This window comes from Capra hircus, chromosome 1 (assembly GCF_001704415.2).
Source record: "Capra hircus breed San Clemente chromosome 1, ASM170441v1, whole genome shotgun sequence".
Taxonomy (NCBI): Eukaryota; Metazoa; Chordata; class Mammalia; order Artiodactyla; family Bovidae; genus Capra; species Capra hircus.
The window spans coordinates 21601940-21626605 of record NC_030808.1 but is presented as its reverse complement, the minus strand read 5'-3'; the positions used below and the strand labels follow the sequence as shown (position 1 = coordinate 21626605).

Sequence of the window (24666 nt, the reverse complement as noted above, 5' to 3'; positions counted from 1 at the left end):
TCAGCGTATCCAGATGGAAACATGTTGTCTCCCCGACAAAACTCATATCTACTCCATTCATTCCAAATACCGACTGTTTGCTCCTGATCACCATGTCTCTACCTCCAGCTGAGCCCTGTCTAATGAGACCCAGACAACTGTTATTCACCATGTCTACTTGGATATCTCAAGAATGCCTAAAGCTCAGTAAGTTCAAATTTAATGACATCTTCCCCAACACTCACCAAAAACCCTATAGCTTAGAAATTTCCTTATAATTTTACATGGAACCACAATGCACTGTCCATACCAGACAACTAGACTTCACCCTTCAGATCATCCTCTCTTTCAACTCCTACATCTAATCTATCCTACGTGCCTACACTCAGTGGGATATCTTGAATCTTCTTTGCATCCATCCTCATCCTCATTTTTTCATTTCCACTGAAAACACTTTATCTCAGGGCATCGTCTTTCTGTGCCTTTATTGTTGCCACAGCATCCTGCCTTTTCACTCTCCAATCCGCTCTGGTCAAACTGTTTTTCCAAAACAAAACCCCAGTCCTGGCTCTATCCAGACTGCCCCAAAGCAAATACTTTATTGGTTTTCATTTGTCAGTGACTAACATAAAAACCCTTCAACATGTCCTACAAATTCTAATTCCTACAAAATCTAGACGCTTTCTGTCTCATCATTCTCTTCCTTTCCCTGCCTCTGTTCTCAGACATATTAAAGTTCCTTCAGCTCCTGAAATGGACTACACTTCCTCCTGCTTCAGGAGTTTTGCCTTTGTTGGCCCTTCTGCCTGGAATCAGCAGAGCAGATTAACTTTGGCTCCTCAGTTTTGTCTCAACAAATATAAAAAGTCCTTAGAAAAAGCTTTAGTGACTCCACTATTTAATGTTCCCATACGTTCTATGGTTTGCCTCTAGACATTTTTCACAGACAGATCTTATTTACATAATTTTATCACTACTCGTTTATTTTATATCCTTTATTAGACTATAAATTTAACGAGGGTAGTATCATGTTTTTCTCATCCTAGCATATTCAGCTCCTAGTACAGTGCCTAGCTCAATATGGTGGTGGTGGTTTAGTCACTAAGTCATGTCTAATTCTTGTGACCCCATGGACTGTAGCCACCAGGCTCCTCAGCCCATGGGATTCTCCAGGGAAGAATACTGGTGTGCATTGCTGTTTCCTTCTCCAGAGCTCAATATAGATATTAAAAGTTGTTTGGAAATGGAAATAGTGAATATCATTATTTTATTTGCATTATGTACAGGAAGTTCCCCACATACGAATCTTCAAGTTGTGAAGTTTCAAAGATGTGAACATGTGTTCTCATGTCCAGTCACATGTTAGTTCATGTGTCTGGTGTACGCTGCCCCATGCATTAATCTTCTACAAGTAGCTGTGCCCAATAAAGTACACAAAAGCACTGTGTAGAGTACAGGAGCCCAGCACCGTTATCTCAAGCAGGATGTAAAAGCAAGCGTAAAGGCAGCAGAGGCGTAGCTGGTACTATTGTACTTTTCAAAGTACTGCACTGTAAGATTAAAAATGTCTTTTTTTTTTTGTCTGTTTGTGTTTTATGTATTATTTGTGTGAAAAGTATTATAAACTTACAGTACAGTACTAGGTGGCCAACTGTGTTAGTTGGGTACCTAGGCTAACTTTGTCGGACTTATGAACACACTCTTGGAATGGAACTCATCCATATGTAGGGAACTTACTGTGTTTGTAAACTCTATCTGCTCTCTAGACTAAAAGTATGAAGGAACAGAAATCTAATTTTCCCTAAATCTGTCCTTAATTTCTAGTATAGTTCAAGAAATGTTATTGAATGGTTATATTGGTTTCTCTCCTTGTATCTCCTAGCTCAGTGAATGACACCATAATTCAAATAGGCACCAAATTTAAAGCTCAAAGTCACTCCTAATCACTGTTCCCTTCACTTTCACATTTAATTAATCACAAAAACAAATCTATTCTAAATCCTAAAATCCCACTTCCACTGACTTGATCCAAGCCCCCATTATCTTTCATATAAATTATTATGATAGCCACCACTCTGCACCTGTTTCACACTAATCTCCCCATTACTCATCATGTGAGGAGTCAATCTAACCTGAATACACAATATTGACACTCGGTTTTAAATCCTATATTGGCATATCAATATATTTAGCATCATATTACAATGTGTAAGTGATTTTTAGTGGCATGGTAAAAAAAAAAGTTATATCATTCAGTATAAAAATCAGAAAGCAGAACACATTTGCAAAAAATCCTAATTTTGCTAAGTGAAAAAATAACATATGCATGCACAGGGCCATATATAAGAATAAGAAAGAGGAGGAAAAGGAAAAGATTGGGGTGGAAGGGAAGGAGAAACAGGAAGAGGAGGAGGGGAAGGAGAAAGAGGAATGGTTATAAACTAACTGGTAAATGGGAGTATCCCTGCATGATGTAATTATAGATTATTCTCACTTTCTACTGTATAGCACATTTTCTCCAGCAAGAAAATACTCCTATTTTAATTTTGAAAAGGGAAGTAAAAGATCATCTAAAAGTTTCTTACTCCCATGGCATCTAAAACAGTTAATATCCCAAAGCATGACCAAAGTCATTAGCAAAGAATTATTAATAGAAAAACATGAAGGCCATTGGTCAGGCTTAGATGGACAGACTTACCTTGCGTATGGGTTTCATATTTTTACATTTTTCATGAAAAATGTACTCATCAGGTGTTTGAATAAAATGCATCAGTATTTAAAATAGAGTATTCTGCACAGAACATGATTCTTTGAAATCAAGACTCATACTGTGTTTGCCTCCTGAACAAGCTTGAAACAACTGCTCTAGGACCACAGTCTGTGTGCTGTTACTGAACTCAGCCACTTTCTATCTGCATGCCTTTGAAAGCACCCTCATCCATTCTCTGATGATAATACCATCCTTTTGAACATTTCCTTGCTTCTCCCTCTGGACTCCCATAGCTCATGAGGGTTCTGTTACTCTAAGACTCATTACTGAAGCCTGTAATTATGCATTAGTCTACTTAAGTATTCTGTGACCTCCTCGAGAATGGTCACATTGCTATTTCAGTTTGGATCCCCATTATTTAGTGAAACACCTGAATACATTTGGTTGGTGCTAAATAACACTTGTTAAATAAGTAAATTTAAAAGCTAACAGAGCATGTGTCTGATAAGAACAAGTAATGAATCACAAATATATGTGTGCATGGGTATATACATATATACACAATTTTAAGCAATTTAAAGTAATAAACTATTGGGTTGGTCAAAAAAGTTCACTTGGGTTTTTCCACAAGATGTTACAGAAAAATCTGGAAGAATGTTTTTGGGCAACTCAATATTATGGAATAATATCAACAGCTATTATAACAAATCCTAGCAGTGCTCAAAATTAGGTGGAAAGTTTTTTTCTTTTAACTCTTGCAGTAGCTAGATGTATAACATGAACAAATTGTTTCATTTCTTCCATATTTTGTATCTCCACTCATAGAATGAGTGAATTAGAATATGACAACCAGAGATCCATTTAATATTTAACAATTTAAGACTCACTGCATAGAAAATTTATATTGCTTGGATTATCTTGCAAAGTGGATGCTTGAGAAAATATATCTTACAAAAGAAAGAGACACTAAATCATACTTACTCATAGAGCCTTGGCTCTTCAACGATTCCAAGCTGGTTTAATAATTTAAATGTAACATAGCCATCCTTCATATTTTTATCCAGAACAATTATACTGAGAACAAAATAATAGGCTACAAAACAAAAATGTGGAATGCAATTCATGTTATTTTTAAAACTTCATTTTGGTGCAGGTATGCATGTAAATATATATTTATATAATCTAGGCACATATTATATCTGCAAATAATATTGAGAGGCACTCATTTGGTACACAAGTAATAGATTTTCCCTCTTGTTAAATTTTCACTAGTCTTGAAAAAATGAGGAATGAAAGCTTGCCAGTCAGTCATGAGTATGGTGAAAAGTTGGTCAAATAATCAGTAAATACTAACTGGTCTCAAAACCAAAAAATATCAGAATTTGGGTCAATTAATTTTTCTCTATCAGTACATCTAAGGTAAGCATTATAAGCTTCCTTAATTATATGATTAATAGTCCTACCTATATTTGCTTGACAAATATAATTCCTAACTTCACTGGCTGTTTAGGAATGACAATAAAATCGTTATCTCGTCACTAAGTCGTGTGCAAATCTTTTGTGACTCCATGGACCATGGCCTGCCAGGCTCCTCTGTCCATGGGATTTTCCAAGCAAGAAGACTGGAGTGGGTTGCCATTTCATTCTCCAGGGGATCTTCCCAAGCCAGGGATGGAACCCTCATCTCCTGCACTGACAGATGGATTCTTTACCACTGAGCCACCAGGGAAGCCAGACAATAAAATTAGACAATCCTATATAGAGTGAGATCACAGTATCTCTTTTTCAAAATGTCATTACAAAAATTGATACAGCTTTCAGAGGAAAAGATGCTGAACTCATCCCTTTACCCATTATTGTCTGGGCTACACAGAAATTTCCTACTCTCTGTGAATTTTCCCAAGTATTGTGCAAAACTCTTGGAAGACAATGTATATAAACAGAATGTGGAATAGATGAACTTTTCTTCTGAGATACACATGTACAAAAATTGTGCATGTTAGCTGTTAAATGTTTCTATTAAACAGCTAAGAGTACTTAGATCCTTAGTACACCTCAAAGTAATTGGCCCTTATCAATTGACAGCACAAAAGACATAAAGGCACACTTTTTACTTTGCAGTGACTGCCCAGCATTAGATAAAATATCTTGGTCCCTTCACCCAAAAAAGTGGGTACTCATATTGCTCAGATGATTCCTGGAAGTATGATATATTGAGATGTTACATAATTACCCTGACTCCTGGTATAATTACATAGAAATTCTGGGTTAAAATTCATAAATTAGATATATAACAAAGCACAGATGAAGAAAGACCAAATACTAGGAGGCAGCAATGAAGAGAAATTAAAGGCAAGTCTCAAGAATTGAAGCCCTGGGTCTCTAAAGGACTTGAGAACTGGTTGTGGCATGGAGACAGAGACGGAAGTATCAACTTCCATGCAACACTGAGGGATGGAGCCGAAATGAAAAACCCTGCACAGAGTCAGGGACCTTAACTCTCTACTTTGTCATTGAAAGAGAAACTTGGAAAATTCTTGCTACTGGTTGTATATTAGTCTTAAGTGGAAAAAAAAATCCCTGAGACTAAAATAAACTCCAGGTAACACAGAATTTAAATTTACAAGTCCCTATTGGTTAAGGAGCTCCACAAATTTACATGAAAAATCCTCCAGGGTTATGGTACATAAATTCTGGAAAAAACAAAATCCACCTTGTTTTGAAGGGAGAATTTTGAAGAGTGATGAGAGCTTTCTATGATAAAATGTGGCATGAATATTTATTTTGAAATAACACAAACATTTTTCATTTAATTTTAATAGAGACTTGGATTGAACATCGAGACTAGAAAATGATAATAAATCATGACTAAATTACTAGATGAATAAATAAAAATATACACATATATATGTTTAACCAGAAGAAAACAATAGATTATTTAAATTAACAGATTAATAAATACATATATACATATATAAGTTTAACAAGAATAAAACTGTAGATTATCTCCATTAGATTACTAATAATGAAAATATAAATTTATATTAAAACAAGAGAATTAATATCTTTAAAGTACTCAATGAAAATGACTCTCAGTGTAGAATTCTATTCTGGACTAAAATTGTACTCCAGAGTAAGAAAACAATAAGGACATTTTCAGGAAACAAACTGAGAGACATTACTTAGTGAAAAGTTATTAAGGATCTATTTTAGCAAGATAAAGATTAAGTCCAAAAGGAAGGAGATGAGGAGGGAAAAAAGGACAAGTTAAAATGTAGAAAAGTGAAAATGGTAAATATAAGTGAACATCTGATTAATGATAATATTCATAATAATTATTCTTTGTTAAATAAGTGAAATAAAATACTACAGAATATAATATTAAAGATAGAAAAAAAGGCACAAGATTTAAAGGCTCTATGAAACAAATTGTTGTTGTGTCAGAATCTGATAAATGTCTGTGAGGCAAAAAATGATGCATTTCTAATTATGAAGCAAAAAAAAAAGCAAGTCACCATGAAAATATGAAAATCCTGCAACTATATAGCTAAAACTCACAGCTTCAGAATACATAAAGCTAAAACACAAACAATGTAACTCCTGCTAAAATAAAAGATTTAAACAGCATTTGAATTGCCACAGAGAAAATGTCCGAGATGTGACTGAAAATTATCTGTTATACCAAGAACAAAGAAAATCACAACTCTGGTGAGAAAAGACAATAACTAATGCCAGCGCTGAGATGAATTAGATGCTGGGAAAATCTGATAAGGATTTTAAAGGAACCATCATAAAAATGCTTCAGAGTCAGAGGCTGCTGAAAAAAGGTGAAGGAATAGAAAAATCTCAGCCAAGAAATAGACACTATAAAAGAAAATAAAGTAGACATTACATAAATGACAGCTACCATAATGGACTCAGAACTTGTGGGATAGTCTCAGTAGTAGAGTGGAAATAATAGAGGACAGAAATCAGTGAACTGGATGACAGATCAATCTGCCGCTCAACCTGAAAACAGAGAAAAAACAGACTGAGAGAAAAATGGACAGAGCCCCAGGGACCTGTCAGACTATAGCAAAAAAAATTATAATCAAGCTTCAGAACACTAAAAGAAAACAGAAAAATATCCTGAAAGCGGCCAAAGAGAAATGATGTATTATCTACAGAACAACCAATTGAGTTACAATGAGTCTGAAACCACAGAGGCCAAAAAGAAGTGATAACAACACTTTTCAAGTGCTGAAAGAAGGAACTCAACTCTAATTCTTATACACAGAAAAACTATACTTTGAGAATAAAGGAGGAATAGAGACATTTTCAAAGAAAACAAAGAATTTCTCTTTAGCAGACTCATTCTTACATATTGTGAGAAACAACACAGAGGAATTGATGAAGTAAATAATTCTGGAGTATCAGAAACAAAAAGGGGAAAATGGGAAAAGAAAAAATATGGGTACACACAATAAAGTGGGCTTTTCTGGTAGCTCAGACTGTAAAGAATCTGCGTGCAATGAAGGAGGCCTGGGTTAGATCCCTGGATTGGGAAGATCCCCTGAAGAAGGGAATGGCAGCCCACTTCAGTATTCTTGCCTGGAGAATTCCATGGACAGAGGAGCCTGGCGGGCTACAGACCATGGGGTCGCAGAGGACTGAGTGACTAGCACCTTCACAATAAATTATCCTTACCCTTGTGAATTTATACTATATTTGATACTTGAAATAAATATTATCACATGATCTGATATTCGAGATAATAATATTAAAAAGTGGAGAATGTAAAGCAACCTAAATGGAAGTGAAGTTCTCACATTTCACTTGAAGTGGTAAATATTGATACCAGTAGACTGTGAAAACTCACGTATGTATATTTAATGGTAGTAGACCTCCCCAAATATGTCCATGTCCTAATCTCTGGACCTGTGAATATGTTCCCTGAAATGGCAAAGAATAATTAAGAATGCAAATAGAATTAAGGTTGCTAATAAGCTGCCCTTAGAAGAGAGAGGTTATCTTGAATTACCCAAGTGGGCATAATACAGTTCCAAAGATTATAATTACCAAGCCTTAAAGGTGGAAGAGGAGGACAGAAGAAGAGAATCAGAAAAAGAGTTGCAATGCAGCAGGATGGTCAAAGTGATTGCTTCTTCTTTATTCTTCTTTGTAATAATTATTTTAGATATTCTAAGATATGTGCTTTTCAACATAAATTTAAAACAAGATTGTCTATGTTTAAAGGAACACATATAATTATAAAACTGTTAGAAAAAAAATTGAGTGAAAATCTTTAGGACTGAGGGCTCATCAAAGAGTTCTTAGATGTCAAAAGAATGTTCCTTGAAAAGAAAAAGTGATAAATTAGACTTCATCAAAAGTAAACCCTTTTGCCCTTGTGAAGGCCCTTGTGAGGAAGATGAAAAGACACTCAAGTTTCAAACTAGGAAAAAATATTTGCAGACCAAATCTTCAACAAGGAAAGAAGGACTACCAATAAAAATATATGAAGAACCCTCAAAAGCCAATAGTTTAAAAAATCCAAATGAGCAAAAGACTCAAACACAGTTCACCATACAGAGAAGATATGTAAACTCATAAGCCATTAGGGTGACAAAAATTAAAACCTTAACAAGATAATGACAACACCAAATGCTAGTAAGAAATCACTCATTAGATCACTCATACTTTGCTATGGGTAATATAAGATGGTCAGCCATGCTAAAAAATTCTCAATTTCTTATAAGGCTAAATGTGAATTTAACTTCTGATTCTGTATTTATATTCCTGAGACTTTATACCAGAGAAATGATAAGTTCACATGAAAACTTGTATACAAATAGCCAAAGTAGCTTTAATATAATAGCCCAACCTAAAAACATCCCTAATGTTCTACAACATATGAATAATTAAACAAACTTTAATGCATACATGCCATGGAATACTATTCAGCAATAAAAAGGAATGAATTACTGATACTTGGCACAATACAAATGAACCTCCAGAAATTATGCTGAGTTTAAAAAGTTCAGTTAAAAAGTAACATAGTGAATGCTGCTGCTGCTGCTGCTGCTAAGTCGCTTCAATCGTGTCCGACTCCGTGCGACCCCATAGACAGCAGCCCACCAGGCTCCCCTGTCCTTGGGATTCTCCAGGCAAGACACTGGAGTGGATTGCCACTTCCTTCTCCAATGCATGAAGGTGAAAAGTGAAAGTGAAGTCGCTCAGTCATGTCTGACTCTTAGTGACACCATGGACTGCAGCCTACCAGGCTCCTCTGTCCATGGAATTTTCCAGGCAAGAGTACTGGAGTGGGTTGCCATTGCCTTCTCTGAACATAGTGAATAATTCCCTTTATATAACATTTTTCAAAATGACAAATTTTTAGGAATATATTAATGGATGTCAAGGATTAGAAACAGCAGGATATGAAGATGGTATTAATATTTATAGCTATAAAAGTGCCGCCCAAGAGGTCTGATAGTGATGAAACAGTTCAATATCTTCACTGGGATGATAGATACAGAGCTCTATATTTGATGATTAAGTTATAGAGAACTAGACACACACACACACACACCAGTGAGGAAATATAAATAAGATGGATGGATTGTAGCAATATCATGTGATAGTTGGACATGACTCAGCGACTGAATTGAGTGATATTATATTTATTCTATAGTGTTACAAAATTTTACAACTGAATAAAGTGTACACTGGATCCCTCTGCATTGGTTCTTACATCTGCATGTGAATCTAAATTTAATTCAATAAAAATTTTAATGAAAAAAATGGATGAGCCCAATTCTGAATTTGAAAGAGCCTCTTGAGGGCAGAAAAGGAAAGTGAAAAAGCTGGCTTAAATTTCAACATTCAGAAAAACTAAGATCATGGCATTTGGTCCCATCACTTTGTGGCATATAAATGAGGGAAAAGTGTAAATAGTGGCAGATTTTATATTATTGGGCTCCAAAATCACTGTTGACAGTGACTGCAGCTACAAAATTAAAAGACACTTGCTCTTTGGAAGAAAAGCTATGACAAACCTAACAATGTATCAAAAAGCAAAGACCTCATTGATGACAAAACTCCACATAGTCAAAGCTATGGTTTTTCCAGTAGTAATGTCTGGATGAGAGAGCTGCACCATAAAGAAGGCTGATCGCTGAAGAATTGATACTTTTGAACTCTAGTGTTGGGAGAGGCCCTTGGATAGCAAGGATATCAAACCAGTCAATCCTAACGAAGAGCAACCCTGAATATTCATAGAAGGACTGATAATGAAGATGAAGCTTCAGTACTTTGGCCACCTGATGGGAAGAGCCAACTCATTGGAAAAGATTCTGATGCTAGGAAAGGTCGAGGGTAGGAGGAGAAAGGGGTGACAAAGGATGAGATGGTTGGATGGCATCACTGATTCAATGGACATGAGTTTGAGCAAACTCCAGGATATACTGAAAGACAGGGAAGCCTGGTATGCTGCAGCCCATGGGGTTGCAGAGTTGGACACGACTTAGTGACTGAACAATTCTGAATAACAGGACACCTCACAAACATTTAAAATTCTCAAAAATTGATAACAACTTTGACTGCAAAATATCTACAATGGAGGTGAGGTGAAGTCGCTCAGTCGTGTTCGACTCTTTGCGACCCCATAGACTGTAGCCTACCAGGCTCCTCCCTCCATGGGATTCTCCAGGCAAGAGTACTGGAGTGGGTTGCCATTGCCTTTTCCAGGAGATCTTCTCGACCCAGGGATCGAACCCGGGTCTCCCACATTCCAGGCGGATGTTTTAACCTCTAAGCCACCAGGGAAGCCCATATCTACAATAACTGACCAAAAATATCTTATTGGGTCTATTTCAAATATTTATTCCTCAGGAACCAGAATCAATGGCAAACTTATGGAAACGTATTTCATAATATTTTCATATAATAGTGTTTGCTTTATTTAAACCACTTTAAGCTCCTGATTGCTAAACAGAATAATTTTACTTTTTTTTAATACTTCCTCATAAATCTAATTATTTAATAAGTTTCTGAGATTTTCTCCTGTTCTCCAACCAAATTTTCTCTTATTTAACTCTAAATAAATTGGGAAGATTATTATTTACTTGCACATTTTGTATTTATATAATTTAGTTTCAGTTTCCAAAGGGGAGCTAATAGTGTAGATAGATGGATGTCTTAAACTCTGTGAGTTGTTATATGCTGACATAACACTAAACATGGGAGAATAACCATGGAAATTGAGGGGGAAAACAAAAGACATCGATTGTTTTTTGGAAGAATATTACCCAAAGCATATGCTCATTTTATTTGAATTTGTACAACTGACCCTCTAGCAAATTTTAAAGTTTTTTGAAAGCACATAATGAAATTTGAATTTTGGATAAAAATTGAAATTAGTGTATAAAAACTAATAATTAGTTCATTTGTTAAAAAAATGTTAACTTACTACAGAATGGATTTGTTCCAACAGTATCCAAAAATACAGTCGTCCTGAGAGTTGTGTTTTCTATCCTTTCTTTCAAAATATCTTTCCATAGCTCAGTTTGATAACCTGAGATTTGAGAAATAGAATATTAGTCACTGAATTTGCATCAAATATAAAATATAAAAACATCTAATTACTGAAAAGAACTAAAGGATCAATGTATTATAATAATAATTACAATTTATGGATTTTTATAACTTAAAATCACTTTTCAAATAATTTCACATCCTATTTATTTCAACTATAACAACTCTTAGATTGAGGACTCGCAAATAAATCTACACACTGGAAATCATATCAGATCTTTGCGTACTCCATATGGTTAAAGTCCATTTGCCAAAGTTTTTATTTACAAGTTGGTAACTTTACCTGAAACTCCTTTTAGTGAATTCAGCAGAATAAACTGATTAGATAAAACTTGAACATAAAATTTAACTCCATGAGCACAGCCTCCAATTCTCTTATATACATATTCATGCTGATACAGCATGTATATGTACACATTATACATACAAGGTATATAGTATAGATATCACCTCTATTATATGTGAAATATATATATCATCTATGCTATATATATATAATACTATATATTGTATGTATAGTTCATACTTCAGATATAAATCTTATTTGTACATATAGAATATGTAATATACACACACATATCTAAGATGCTTCCTACTTCATGTATGTGTCTATTTCTACATTGCTACCTCCAAGTTTGAAATCTGAATGCAGTAGACAGAATATTGAATTGAAAATTCAGAGATTTAACTCTAGTTTTCACTTGTGCCCTTAAGCAATCCACATGTTCACACTGGGTCACAATTTACTTTGGAAAAGCCATAGGACCAGAAAAGCAATCCCCAACATGAGGGCTGAAGCAAACCAATCCCACTAAGATGTATTATATAAACTAAAATATATTCTAGACAGAGAGGTCTATGAGGAAATAAGTCTAGCAAAGCCTGCAGATTGCTTGCCTTTTCTAGTGATTCTCTACATTTGTTAGTATATACCTCCTATGAAAGAAATCACAGGAGGCTGTTTAATTCAAACTTTGTCATTGCTACCCATTTAATTGAAGCTACTTGGCTTTGGAAACATTTCTAGTAGACCTGTCGTCATACAATTAGATGTCTACATGCTCATGACACACTTGGGGTCTGGTATTGTCTTTGGCAAACACTGAACAAGCAGCCTCTGAGATTCTTTTCCAGCTTTAAAATTCTATTTTTATGTGGATTCTTTTTTCTCTATAATTTCCCACAGTCAGACTTCAGTTAATCAAAAGTTGCAATACTTAACTGTTCTTACCAAGTTTATTGATTTAGAAAGTATAAACCATGGGTGATTCATATCTACTTGCTAAATAACAAATGCTAACCATGGCTCATACCTCTTCTTCACTTCTTGAGACTTCCCTTAAAAATACAAACTAACAGCATCACTAGATAAGAATAAGTCTCTTTCTTTAGTGGAAATATAGATGGATGATAGATCCTTCTGGGTGTTAAGAACAAGGATCATCAAGAGGCCACCACACGCATACACTACACGCAGCATGGAAAAGAGGTTGACCGAGTTCCTGTCACTAAGAACCTTAGAAACATTTACTAGGAAATGAATTATTTCCTCTGTCCTACAGAAGACTTTTCCAACAAATGTTAGTATATTAACAAGTAAACATGAAAGCTTCCAGCAGAAAATAATAACACAATTATGTTGTTCACTTTCCACAAAGAATTAGAGTAATTATAATAATCTCGCTTACCTAGTTTAGGACATGATTTTTCCTTAAAGTCAGCACAATCCGCACATAAACCAGTCTTATAATCTTTGTATGAACGACAAGAAAATGAAATAAAATTGCAGTTCGTTTCCAAAGCTGCCATGAATAAGTAAACTGCTCTCTGGTGGTCACATTTAATAAATTCAAGTCCTTAAGTGTTAAAAATCAAGCAGTTAGATCAAGTTCAAGTAAATTAGAAAAAAAATTAAAGATTAAATTCTACCTAATACCTAATTATGTGCACTGTATGAATATCACAATGCTGACTACAGTGCAGTTTTATCTCAGGCAATTTAATAAATGGTACCATTGAAAGCTTAAATATAGTATGCCTTGTACATGAAATATATAAGAAAATTTTCTAAAGTAATTAAAGTAGCAAAAATGTTTAATTTCAGTACTTTGACAAATTACACACACAGGGCTACCATATTTAATTATTAGTGTACACATCACTCCCTTCTAAACTCTCACCCCTAACATTCCTACTCAATGTCAAAGATACCTATGCAAACAGGTGACATTAAAGATTTATCATGTCCCTTTCCTTTCCTAACTTCTCACATTCCTGTTCCTTTGATTAAACTACTCTAGTTTTTGTGACCTTTAAAGAGGTGGTTCTTGACCAGTTCCCATGGTAGATCTCAGGACATTTCTCACTGTGGCTCTAAAGTAAGCCAAATTCCACACAGAGAGCAGTTGTTTAGCTCTTTATGTACAGAATGACCAAGTGCAAAAGTTCACAATCTGTGAATAACACACAATAAAACTATGGTAATGTTTGGAGAAGAAGATGGCAACCCACTCCAGTATTCTTGCCTGGGAAACCCCATGGACAGAGGAGCCTGGTGGGTTATAGTCCATGGGGTCACAAAACAGTCAGCCACAACTTAGCAACTAAACAACAGCAACAATGGTAAAAATTAAATCCTGAAACCAAAATTGTGTTATGTGATACTTTGGCTACACATGCTTCTTCACTGACATAACTTCTAATGTTTAAACTGATAAACTCAAAATGTTGAGACTATAAGATAATAGGTTTCATCCACAATCAAATGAGATGTCTACTGTCAACATTTATGAACTCAGAAGGTTCAAATTAGACCATTTCCACCAGTAACTCCTGAATGATGAGCAGTGGTGAAAAACTGTTGACCACAGATTAAAAAGGAAAAAAACGGATTTTCTTTCATTCTTTTGAAGCATGCACAATTTATTCTAAAATATTTTTTGTATACCTGAAAAAATTGATTTAGGACAGCCAGGTTGCTTTTTCCCTCCATTTGGATAAAAATCGATATGTCCCAAGGGTTGCTTAATGCCTAAACCTGAGAAGAAAAGACCCAAGAATCACAAAGTATATATAATCAGTTCAGCAACACATATAAAACAAAGTTTCCTATAAAATTCATTGACAGTAACTCAAAATGTGAATTGAAAATAAAAATCTCTTTTTCAAAAGATGACTTTTTTTGGTATCATTTCCTCAATTTAACATCTCATGCAAATTATATTTCATTAATTTAATACATTTACATGTGATCAGTGTATTATGGGCCCATAGCAGTTCTTTGTGTTATGAATATATCAATACTACTGAAAAAGGAAGAGCAAAAAATACTCATTGTAGTGGAAATTACATCCTAGTGGAAGAAAGGCATCATAAACCAGTAAAAATGCAGTGTGTCAGATAATAATAAGTGCTACAGAGAAAAATTAAGCAGAATAAGGGACAGCGAATGTGGTAGGTTGGACTTTTAAATAGTTTGGGAAATTTCTTACTGATGAGGTGAGAACTGAACAAAGATGTGAAGTGTGAAGGATGTGAGTGAGGCAGAATCAAGCAGATATCTGTGTGCATATGGGCTATTTAACGAATCCAGTTTATCTGGTATAACGTGAGAGAGAGCACTGGAGGAAATGAAGCTAAGTCATTTAGGACTTTTTAGGTGTGATCATTCACTCTCATTCTGGATAATAATGCATAGCATTAGATGCTAGACTCACTAACTGGAAAAATCAAAAGATGCTACTTCAACTGGAACAAGTTGGGCCAGAGTGACATGAAACATGTAGCTATGATTTAAGAATGTCTGTATACACTCATCCATTGGCATCCATGGGGTATTGGTTCCAGGAACTCCCCTCCATCTCCCACTCTCCCACAGACACGAAAATTTGAGGATGCTCAAGTCCATTATACAAAATGGTACAGCACAGTCATCCCCCCTTGCCCACAAGTTCCACATTCATGCATATGGACAGCCAACTGTATCTGTAGAACCTTGGGACATTAGGGGAGGTGCAATTTCTAGGTACATTAACCAATATGGGGTCTGTAACCTAGGGGAGCCATAGAAATTGAAAAAAAAAAAAAAGGTAGCAAGCTCAGAATATTTGGGACTGTGATCTAACTGCCAAGTAAGATAACAGTGCTTTGGCTTGGGTTTCAAGAAATTTCCTACAACATAATGAACTCTTCAGAGAGATCAGCAATAGATTGAGCACAGCAAAGATAAATACTTGGGTCTGACAGTAAGGATCAAGATGCAGCTACTTGTTCTAGTTAGTATCAGGACAAGATAACAGCCCTGCATTACCAGGGCATGGGGACACTGGGCATGAGTATTACAGGGAAGGGGATACAGGGTATAAGGAGAGACAAAAGGCAACTTGGGTGACTTCCTCAGAATTCCCTGGAATCTAGGGAAGTGCATGTAGGATTTGACTGTGTCAGTGGGGAGGATAAACTAACCAACTCCTCCTCCCATTCCATCCCCCACTTAGCTTGTAGAATTTTAGTAAGGAAGAACAGTCTTCTAAATGTAACCCCCAAGAAGCCCAATAATTTTGGAGATCTTTAAAAATTCTTCATATTTGAACTCATCATAAGAGTTCTGAAACTAGGGGGCTTCAGGTTTAGAGCCATCATTTTCTCCAATCTGCATCTGAAGTAGAATCAAAACTAAGAAGACTGCTCAGGAATCAGGAAGAAGCAAAAGACATTTATTATTAACTTACAAGTAGCCCTTGATTCAGGCATGTGTTTTCCCTTTTATCAGATGGAAGGGGCAGGGCAGTGAGTCTGCTTGGGCCATTCATTCTCTTGGTTTCAAGAAGGGTGGGGAGAGCAGATATGTTTTTTTTTAATTTTCTTTTTATTGTAAAATATAACACATACATGCAGAAAAGAATATAAGACATAAAACTAAAGATTAATTAATGAATATAAAGCCAACAGCCACTTAGCTACCAAACCAATGTCAGGAAATAACCCAATAACCAGCACCTTACTTTTCTATAAAAATAAAAACCACTTTTTCTTTTCATACTTTTTCCTACTTCTATTCTTTACCTTATAAGGATGCTTCCAAAAGAATATATTTTATATTAGCTCATTGTGGAAATATGTTTAAATTGACTCATATTTCAAGCATGCTTTTGTGTCTGGCTTCTTTCAGTTATCAGTATATTTGTGATATTAGACCATATTGTCAGGTATAAATGTAGTCACTCATTTGCAATGATTCATTGCTATACAGTATTTCATTGACACACCTACACACCTACCACAACTTATTTATCCATTCTTCTGTTGATGGACATATGTTGTTTCAAATTTAAGGTTAATATATATTAATACTATGAACATCCTTGAACACATACATTAATGCATATTTGAAAGCATAAGTGTTGGTCACATACCTAGGAACAGAATTGCTGTGTTATAGAATGTGCATATATTCAATTTTAATAAATGATCCTAAATAAATTGCCAAAGAGGTTGTACCAATTTATACCACTACCAACAACATACAAGTATCTCTGCTGTTTTACATACCCTCTAACAGATGGTCTTGCCAGGCTTTTTAATTTTAGTCATTCTGGTAGGCATGTGGTATTACACGAGGTTTTAATTTACATGTTTCTGCTTACTGAAGATTTTAAGAACTTTCCAGTGCCTAGTTGGAATTTCCCTTTTGTAAAATGTCTGATCAAGTCTTGATTTAATTAAGTTCGATTTTTCTTTATTACTGATGTATAGGACTTACCTGTTTTCCTGTTCTGGCTTGCTGCTAGCTTTCATGAGGTTCTTTAATGAGTTCTTAATTTTAATATAATCAGACATCTTAATGTTTCAATTTGGGTTACAGATTTTCATGTACACTTTAGAAAAATGTTATGTTACAAATATTTTTAAAATAATAGTTCATAATATGTTTATTGCTTTTTCTTTCACCATAGGAAAAAAATTTTCCTATATATTTCCTACATTTTCCTATTTTGTGTTTTATGGGCATTAGAGATATATTATTTCATTTAGAGTTTTCAGTTGACTGACACAGAACCACTAACCAAAAGGTCCATAAATAACAAATGTTGGAGATGACGTTAAGAAAAGGGAACACTTATACACTATTGATGGGCATATAAATCGGTGCAGCCACTAAGGAAAACAGTATGGAAATTCCTTAAAAAAAAAAAAAACTAAAAACAGAACTACCATTGATCCATCAGTTCCACTCCTGGGTATATATCTGGAGTAAATGAAAACACTAATTTAAAAAGATACATGCTCTCTAGTGTTCACAGTAGTACTATGTACAAGAGCCATGACAGGAAGCAACCCAAGTGCCCGTCAACAGACTTCTGGATTAAGAAGTGAATGGAATATTAGACAGCCATAAAGTGAAATACTGCCATCTGCAGCAACGTGGATAGATCTAGAGAATATGCATAGTGAAATAAGTCAAAGAAAAACAAATACTATATGATATCACTTATAGGTGCAATCTAAAATATAATACAAATAAATGTATATAAAAAACAGAAACAGAGTCACAGATATAGAAAACAAAACTACCAAAGGGGCTACCAAAGGGGAGAAAACAGGGGGAGGGACAAACTAGGAGCATGGGATTAATACATTAAACAGACAAGCAACAGGGCTTTACTGCATAGCATGGGGAATGATACCCAATATCTTGTAATAACCTATGGTGGAATATAATCTGTAAAACAAACAAACAGAAACACTATAAAGTGTATCTGAAACTTACGCAATATTGTAAATCAACTCTTCTTCAATTTAAAAAATGAAACCCAGAAAAAATGAGAATCATTTTCATATTGTCCAGCAGTATCAAAATCATAATAAATCTAAATAAGTCCATAACTCTGTATTTTGTTTTACTGACTTTTTGTCTACCCTTACACTAATATGACACTGTCTTCATTACTACCATAAGATGTAAAAACTGGAAGAGCGTGTCTTTCTGTTTTTTTTTCTCAAGAATACTTCAACGGTACTTGACCCTTTGCATTTCACGTTAATCTTATAATCAGCTTGTGAGGTTATTTTTTTAATGATTGGCTTTTAATAAAATTGCACTAGGGCTGCTAGTTAGCTTGTAAAAAATTGACACGTATATAATATTCATGTTTGTATATGTGGTTTGCTTTCTTTTCCTCAGTTTTTGGTCTGCAATATTTAGCGGTTTTCTGCATAACGTGTTTAAGCAGTTTTATTGCATTATTACCAGGTACGCCATATTTTATTACAATGGCATAATTCTAGAATTTTATTTGCTAAGTCCTATTGCTGGTTTTTAGAAAGAATTGAATTTTGTATATATAACTTATATTCAACAACCTTGTTAGTTTTTCCTGTGAATTCTAATTAATTATCTGGAGATTCTTTGGGGTTATCTGTTCATGCAAACATATCATCTGAAAATGATGTTATACTCTTATATCTTTTAATTCATTTCTCCCCTTACTACACTGAAGTCATACAGTTAAATGTTGCTGCAGAATGACAAGGACGGGTATCCTTGTCCAGTCCCCAGTCTCAAAAAGAAAGTTTTCCATATTCCATTGGCAATGTGACATTTTCTATTGATTTTTGAATCGATATGTTTTACCAGATTGTGGACTTTTACTTTTGTTTCCAATTTGCCAACTTTTCCCATACATAAATCCTCCCTAGAGCTTTTTCTGCATTTACATGAGATCACTAAATGAATGTTCTCTTCTTTTGATGAGATGAATTAAGAAGTTGATTTTTGAATGGTAAACTAAATTTGCTTCTTAATAATAAATCCAAATTGGATGTGATTTGATACCAACTTTATATGTTGCTGGTTTACTAGTGTGATACTTTATACAGAATTTTTGCATCTTTGTTTTTAACAGAGAATGTCCAGCAAACTATCTTTCTGCAGTGTCTTTCTTTTGACATTAAGTTTGTGATGGCCTTCTCAAACATTTACAAACCATTTCCTATTTACTTTTTATTACCTGAAAGTGTGTGTAAAAGTGGTCTTATTTATTACTTAATTGTTTAGTAGAGAACAAAAATTTGCCTGGGTATTTAGTTGGAAGGCTTTAAACTGCAGTGTCTATTTCATCAATAATTATAAAACTCTTCAAATTTTCCCTTTTCACTTGTCAGAAAATGCTTTTGCTTTTTCATAAGAATTTTTCTACTTTACATATCATAGCATATGGTCATATATTTTCATATTTATCTGTAAATGTTGTTCATTATATTGTATTACAATGATTTTAATACCTATAGTATCTTTAACACTATTTCCTTTACCTGTATTGATACTGTGTTTTCTCTCCTTGTCCTTTCTATTTTTTCTCTACAAGGACCACTTAATCTGGAAGTAAAGTACAAATTTTTGCCTTTTTAAATCACTTCTAACTGACTTTTTATTCCATTTTTATACACTTTCATTAGTTTCTTTCTCAATATCTATAGGTGTGCTATTTGATTAATTCTTAATTTCTGAAGATAGATGCTTTTTGTTGTCGTGGTTCAGTCTTTAAATCATGACCAACTCTGCAACCGCATGGACTGCAGCATGCCAGGCTTCCCTGTCCTTCACTATCTCCCAGAGTTGCTCAGATTCATGTCTATTGAGTCAGCGATGCTATCTAAACATCTGTTGTCGCCTTCTCCTTTTGCCTTTAATCTTTCTCAGAATCAGGGTCAATTTCAATGAGTCAGCTCTTCCCATCAGGTGGCCAAAGTACTGAAGCTCCAGCTTCAGGGTTAGTCCTTCCAATGAATATTAAGGCTTGATTTCCTTTAGGATCCACTAGTCTGATCTCCTTGTTATTCAAAGGACTCTTAAGATCTTCTCCAGCACCACATTTGGAAAGCATCAATTCCTGGGCACTCAGACTTCTTTCTAGTCCAACACTCACATCCATATATGACTACTGGACAAACCAAGCTTTGACTATATGGGCCTTTGTCACCAAAGTGATGTCTCTGCTTTTAACACACTGTCTAGGTTTGATAGATGCTTAGATTATTGATTTTTTAGTCTTTTAAAATATTTGTATAAAACCTGGACATTTACTTCTAGTCATGATTCCAACAAATTTTAATATGTAGTAACTTTAATATTATTGAATTAAAATATTTTATATTCCCATTATTATTTTTTCTTCCCTCATTAGTTATCTAAAACCATGTTCTATAAATATTTGGATTTTCAACTTATATTTCTCTTATCTAATTATAGTTTAATTTCTTTGATTATAGAGACTATTACTCTTTATGCTGCCACCTCCATGAAATATTTACAATTAATGGTATAGCTCGGTTTAAATTTCTCATTATTTACTTTTATTTACTTGCCTGCTCTATGTGATTCTTTCTCTCCTTGCTTTCTTTTGGACTTAAACACAGCTATTTCATTTTTGTCCTCCATTAGCATGGAAGTGAGGTATATATTCAGTAAATATTTTAGGAACAGCATATGAATGTACATTATGTATTTTATGGGGGCTTTCCTGGTAGCTCAGACGGTAAAGCATCTGCCTAAAATTCAGGAGGCCCAGGTTCTATCCCTGGGTCAGAAAGATCCCCTGGAGAAGGAAATGACAACCCACTCCAGTATTCTTGCCTGGAAAACCCCATGGACCGAGAAGCCTGGTAGGCAACAGTCCATGGGGTCGCAAAGAGTCGGACACGACTAAGCGATTTCACTTTCACTTTTCACTTTCAGGTAATCTTCTATAGTTTTTTATCTTTTTAAATACTTAGAGATTTGACAGAAAGCCTTGATTTATGAACACCAGTTCAGTTCAGTTCAGTCGCTCAGTCGTGTCCAATTCTTTGCGACACCATGAATTGCAGCACACCAGGCCTCCCTGTCCATCACCAACTCCCGGAGTTCACCCAAACTCATGTCCATCGAGTCGGTGATGCCATCCAGCCATCTCATCCTCTGTTGTCCCCTTCTCCTGCCCGTAATCCCTCCCAGCATCAGAGTCTTTTCCAATGAGTCAACTCTTCGCATAAGGTGGCCAAAGTACTCGAGTTTCAGCTTTAGCACCAGTCCTTCCAACGAACACCCAGGATTGATCTCCTTTAGAATGGACTGGTTGGATCTCCTTGCAGTCCAAGGGACTCTCAAGAGTCTTCTCCAGCACCACAGTTCAAAAGCATCAATTCTTCGGCTCTCAGCCTTCTTCACAGTCCAACTCTCACGTTCATACATGACCACTGGAAAAACCATAGCCTTGACCAGACAGAACTTTGTTGGCACAGTAATGTCTCTGCTTCTCAATATGCTGTCTAGGTTGGTCATAACTTTCCTTCCAAGGAGTGTCTTTTGATTTCATGGCTGCAATCACCATCTGCAGTGATTTTGGAGCCCCAAAAAATAAAGTCTGACACTGTTTCCACTGTTTCCCCACCTATTTCCCATGAAGTGATGGGACCAGATGCCATGATCTTCGTTTCCTAAATGTTGAGCTTTAAGCCAACTTTTTCACTCTCCTCTTTCACTTTCATCAGGAGGCTTTTTAGCTCCTCTTCACTTTCTGCCATAAGGGTGGTGTCATCTGCCTATCTGAGGTTATTGATATTTCTCCCAGCAATCTTGATTCCAGCTTGTGCTTCTTCCAGCCTAGCATTTCTCATGATGTACTCTGCATAGAAGTTAAATAAGCAGGGTGACAATATACAGCCTTGACATATTCCTTTCCTATTTGGAACCAGTCTGTTGTTCCATGTCCAGTTCTAACTGTTGCTTCCTGACCTGCATACAGGTTTCTCAAGAGGCTGGTCAGGTGGTCTGGTATTCCCAACTCTTCGAGAATTTTCTACAGTTTATTGTGATCCACACAGTCAAAGGCTTTGGCATAGTCAATAAAGCAGAAATAGATGTTTTTCTGGAACTCTCTTGCTTTTTCCATGATCCAGCAGATGTTGGCAATTTGACCTCTGGTTCCTCTGCCTTTTCTAAAACCAGCTTGAACATCTGGAAGTTCATGGCTCACTTATTGCTGAAGGTTATGTACACCTAACGTTGACAATTACTTTTTAAAATTTAAATTTATTTATTTTAATTGGAGGCTAATTACAATTACTTTTAAACTTTCTTACATATAATTAAGGAACAATGAATGCTTGAACTTCATTTAACAGCCCTAACAATATACTATTTTTGTAATGTATTTTAATTCTCTATGTATTCCAAATTCTATAAAACAATTACAATGTTTTATGCCGTCAATATTCATTTAAACTGAAGTGTGTTTTACCATTTTCAGTGCTCTTCCTTCCTGAATAGCCATAAAAGGATAATTTTCCCTCTTTTGATGATAATTTCTCTCAGTGTATACTTGTCTGAAACGGTATAGTTTCATTTTTTTTTCCTGAAACACACTGCAATACTAGGAAGCTATTTTCTTTCAACATATTGAAAATATAACTCTATTCTTTCTTAACTTCCACTGCTTCTCTTGAGAAATTAGTTGTAATTTAGATCATTTTATTCATTTAATTGTATGTTATATGCTTTGATGTGGTCTTTTCTGTAAATTTATCATCATATGTCTCAATGAGTTTGTCTATTTATTCACATTGGAATTAACTGTGCATTTCAATTTTTGATGGATTATAATTCCTGAGTTTTTAGAAATTCTGAGATATTATCCTTAAATATCACTTCTGTTCCATTTTCTCCCTTTTTATTTGGAAATTGAATGAAATATGATTGACCTTCTTGCTATGTATCCTATGAACCTCTTACCTCTCTGTATTGTCTATTTTATTTGCTTTTTGCTCTGTATTGGATCTTTTTTCTTCATTCTAGAAATAGACTATCACCGATTTTCCAAGTCACATGCTTTCTCTTTGTACCTGATTCAAATTCTTTGTTAAACCCACTCAATAATTGTCAATTAACTTACTTCTTAGGTTAAGAACTATTATTATTTCTATCAAATAGAATAGGTCATATTTATACTTAAATATCATTCTCTGCTGATATTTCCAGTCTTATATATCTCTTTGAAAATAATAAGCACTTTTTAGCTGGTGTACAATAATTCCAGTAGTCAGAGACCTATGGGTCTGTTTCTATTGACAATTGTTTCTTGGTTCTCATTTGTGTTTCTTGCTTCAAGTCTACCTGGCTATCTCCAATAGATGCTGGACATTTTAAAATATATTTATAAAAATAATTTGAGGCCATAGATAGCATGATCCTTGTACATAAAGGACTATCATTTGCTTCTATCAGATACCTATAGGGTCTGATAATATAAGAACTCCTTAAACAAAACTTAATATGTGAGTTTTTTCTGGATAACACTGAATTACTAAAAGCTTGCTAAAGACTATAAAGAGTCTGGTTTGTTTCAAGCTTATTGTTACTGCTATAGTGCTATCCTTTGGGGTCTAAAAAAATAGCATAAGATGTTTTACAACATCTTATGAGGGTTACAAAAACACTTTTTATACTCTCTACATCAGAAAACCATCCATGAGACAAGCGACTCCAAATGACCAGTTCACCTCCCTGGAGTGTTGTATTTTTTTTTTTAATGTTCTGGATATTGACCTGGTAATTTTTTCCCTGATATCCCAGAAAGAATATTTATGCAGAGTATCTAATCAACAATTATGAAAGGCAACATAGCTTCTTTAACATTAACATCTGAATAAAGACAAGAATTACTGACAAGTAGAAAATGTACTTGTGGGTTAGTATTTCAGGAAAGAGAAATCTGTCAGGTTTATGTGCTGACCTCAAATATCTTATTCAGGGATTCTTTGAAACCAGTGAATATGCAGTATCAAAAATCTGTGTTCCTCATTGGTGAGAGTCATACAAAGATCAATTAAAGGTGGCAATTTATGGCACCTAGTGGCAAGTCGTACTTGATAAACTGAGTCATCAAAAGATATTAAGAATATAAGACAATCCAAAAATTTTATTAAGAAAACTAAAAAAATGCAAACAAAAAGCAATAAAATGTATGAAACATTAATTCAAAAGGCCATAAGCAGAACTGAAGCTGGAATTTCAAAAGAACTGCAGAGTACCTGGGCACTAGGTATGTTGTCGTGTGTGGAAACGTCAAGGTGATATCAAGGGCTTGAGATTAGGAAGACATAAAAGGCTGAAGGTATCATATTAGAATTGTGAAACTTTAGACAATGACTCTGTATGATGTAGATGAACTTACATTCCAAATAAAGAGCATGCTGCTGCTGCTGCTGCTAAGTCACTTCAATCGTGTCCGACTCTGTGCGACCCCATAGATGGCAGCCCACCAGGCTCCCCCATCCCTGGGATTCTCCAGGCAAGAACACTGGAGTGGGCTGCCATTTCCTTCTCCAATGCATAAAAGTGAAAAGTAAAAGTGAAGATGCTCAGT

General features: G+C 35.0%; 1 protein-coding gene across 1 annotated transcript in view; it reads right to left on the bottom strand.

Annotated features, from left to right (window-relative positions):
• The window catches only part of LIPI (lipase I), a 60492-nt gene that overhangs the window by 19347 nt on the left and 16479 nt on the right, over positions 1-24666 (bottom strand). The window contains exons 6-9 of the mRNA XM_018049348.1: positions 14211-14300; positions 12952-13119; positions 11139-11243; positions 3671-3782 (exon numbers count right to left, since the gene is read on the bottom strand). Coding sequence (XP_017904837.1) covers positions 3671-3782; positions 11139-11243; positions 12952-13119; positions 14211-14300 — 475 coding nt within the window. The remainder of the gene's footprint in view (positions 1-3670; positions 3783-11138; positions 11244-12951; positions 13120-14210; positions 14301-24666) is intronic.